The sequence below is a fragment of the Callospermophilus lateralis genome, chromosome 2, assembly GCF_048772815.1.
Source record: "Callospermophilus lateralis isolate mCalLat2 chromosome 2, mCalLat2.hap1, whole genome shotgun sequence".
Lineage (NCBI taxonomy): Eukaryota > Metazoa > Chordata > Mammalia > Rodentia > Sciuridae > Callospermophilus > Callospermophilus lateralis.
Window position 1 is genome coordinate 101,701,764 of NC_135306.1, and position 2,163 is coordinate 101,703,926.

At 41.3% G+C, this 2,163-nt stretch overlaps 1 protein-coding gene across 1 annotated transcript; it reads left to right on the forward strand.

The window, feature by feature from the left end:
• Window positions 1-229: 229 nt before the first annotated feature.
• On the forward strand, window positions 230-1,519 carry Pate2 (prostate and testis expressed 2). Its single transcript, XM_076841612.2, has 4 exons — window positions 230-281; window positions 431-454; window positions 922-1,050; window positions 1,383-1,519. The coding sequence occupies exons 1-4, from the start codon at window positions 230-232 to the stop codon at window positions 1,517-1,519; spliced, it is 342 nt and encodes a 113-aa protein (XP_076697727.1).
• Window positions 1,520-2,163: the final 644 nt, after the last annotated feature.

The following is a 2,163-nucleotide window of genomic DNA, read 5'->3' on the forward strand; positions in this document are numbered from 1 at the left end:
GAAGAACACAGTTTTATTTTAATGGGAGGATTTGTGCAAAATCAGAGTGAGAATACTTTGAACTACTATGAGGGAACCATATTTAGGGGCTTGGTTTTGGGAACATGAAAGTACCATCTGGCCCTGAAATTTTATGATTTTATCATTAAGATGAACAGCCCAAGAACAGATCAAAGGAGAGAACAATCAGCACCTTCCATAGGAAGCTGCACATGACAGAAGTTCCAGAATGTTTCTTCTGTTTCTTCTGGGCACAGCCTTCCTGTTCTGCCCCTACTGGGGTAAGTCTTGAAGATTAACATGGTAGCTTGTGGTTGGTTAAGAGAGGGACAGACCCTGGGGAAGGGGAAGTCTCCAAAATTGGCTCATGGGGCTTTGATAGATGTCTGTGATATTATGATGAGAGATTCTTTTTTCCTTCTCTTTACAGCTGAGTTTCAAAACTCTGTAAAAGGTAAGTCCACGTCTGGTTTAAAATCCCGGCAGACAGGTCATTTGTGACAGGTTTAGGTATAAACCTCCCTTCCATCTTCAGAGAGGGCAAAAATCCATTCTTGCTATAGAATCTTTTGAGTTTCATCTTCTCCCAATCATATTTTGTCCATTTCTTGGAGTAAAGGAGGCTTAAATACCCTTACTTTCTTCCTTTTACCCATCACTGAATAAAATCATCAGTCTAGATAAAGAGTTTATTACTTGAGGTCCTTGGATAAATTTTTCTGGAACCCCCACCTCCTGAAATGTTATAAAACATTTGGTTTGTGTCTCTAAAGGTTATGTCTCATAAGATTATCAAAGGAGTCCTAACCCCAGTAAAGTTAGGAAGCCCTAGGCAATAGCAAGTCCCTGCAGAGAAGATCTCAAGCCCAGAGAAACTTCTCCAGCCTGGGTCATCTAAGCACCTCTTTCTATATCTGGCAGACACTGCAACAGTATGCTATAAATGTAAAACATATCATCTTGGATTCTGCTATGGCAGCATGAAGTCCTGCAACCTGAAGCATAGGCAATTCTGTGCTACTGAGAACTTCTATGTACTCATGAAAAATGGTAATGTGGGTATAAAGGGGCAGGGAAATGACTCTAACTCATAGAAGCAGTGGCGCTCTTTGGCTGTCATAATGAGTAGGTGACTGGGGTGGATGAGGATGGGTGCTCATGTAGAGGGATGGAAATGATGAACTTTTTCCTAAGACAAAATTGGGTGAAGGGGAGGCTGATATCCCTGACCAGTTAGGGAATAGAATCCATTCTCTAAGTCAGTAATTAGTAGACTTACTCTTGTAACTCATTTGGGCCTGGAGAAGTTAGTGAGGATCTAGATAAAAAGGGGCCATTTCAGTTGTATTTTCAGTTGTATTTCCCCTCTTTCACCTCCTCAGGGAAGAGTATGTATCATTATTCAAGATTGTCCTGTATGACCTTCTGTGAGGACATCAACTTCATGAATTTTAATAAGAGGACAGAGCTTATCTGTTGCCAACACAGTAACTATTGCAACCTCCCTGAGGGACTCTAGTTCTACATCATTCCTGGACTTGAGATCTTTCTTTAACTCACTACCTACTTTACCTCTTCCCCTGGTCAATAGGGAGTGAGAAAGCCAGCTGTACCAATGCAGGCAGGGAGTTTTACTTTTTTCATGCTGCTGCTGCGTGAATAGGTTCAGACTTGTTTATTTATTATCTCCTATTTGAAAATGCAAATTCATGAACCAAAATTATTCCAAGACTGTCCTGAGAATTCTGAGATCATACTCTATCCTCATCTACACCCACTCCTCTGGGTTGGAACTCTCTTTGAATTAGCCTCACAACTTCCTGACACAGTCGTTTTGACCATGGGTTCTGCAGGTACAGGAGAGCTAACCCCAGCTTCCCAAGGTTCGCTGGCAACATTATTAGAGTCTGTAAACAAGTCTGGATGGCGCCTGGCAAAATGCCAGAGGGAGTGGTTTGTGAAGTAACAAAAGCGAGCCATTAAGTGTGGAGATTCCTTATTGGTTGACTGCTGTATCTATTTTATGCTAATTAGATAAGCTGTGTAAAATGTATAAATATTGCTCTTATTGTACAATAAACGGCTCTCATTCCTGCTGCATCAAGGTACACAAGTTATTCGTCACCCCCTGGCACAACATGAGTCAAATCTTACTCTGATAGA

Excerpts from the sequence above, each read along its gene's own strand:
- Pate2 (XM_076841612.2), top strand. The coding sequence starts at position 230 with ATGTTTCTTCTGTTTCTTCTGGGCACAGCCTTCCTGTTCTGCCCCTAC. Across the intron at positions 282-430 it reads CCTGTTCTGCCCCTACTGGG|CTGAGTTTCAAAACTCTGTA; the intron begins GTAAGTCTTGAA and ends TTCTCTTTACAG. Across the intron at positions 455-921 it reads GTTTCAAAACTCTGTAAAAG|ACACTGCAACAGTATGCTAT; the intron begins GTAAGTCCACGT and ends TATATCTGGCAG.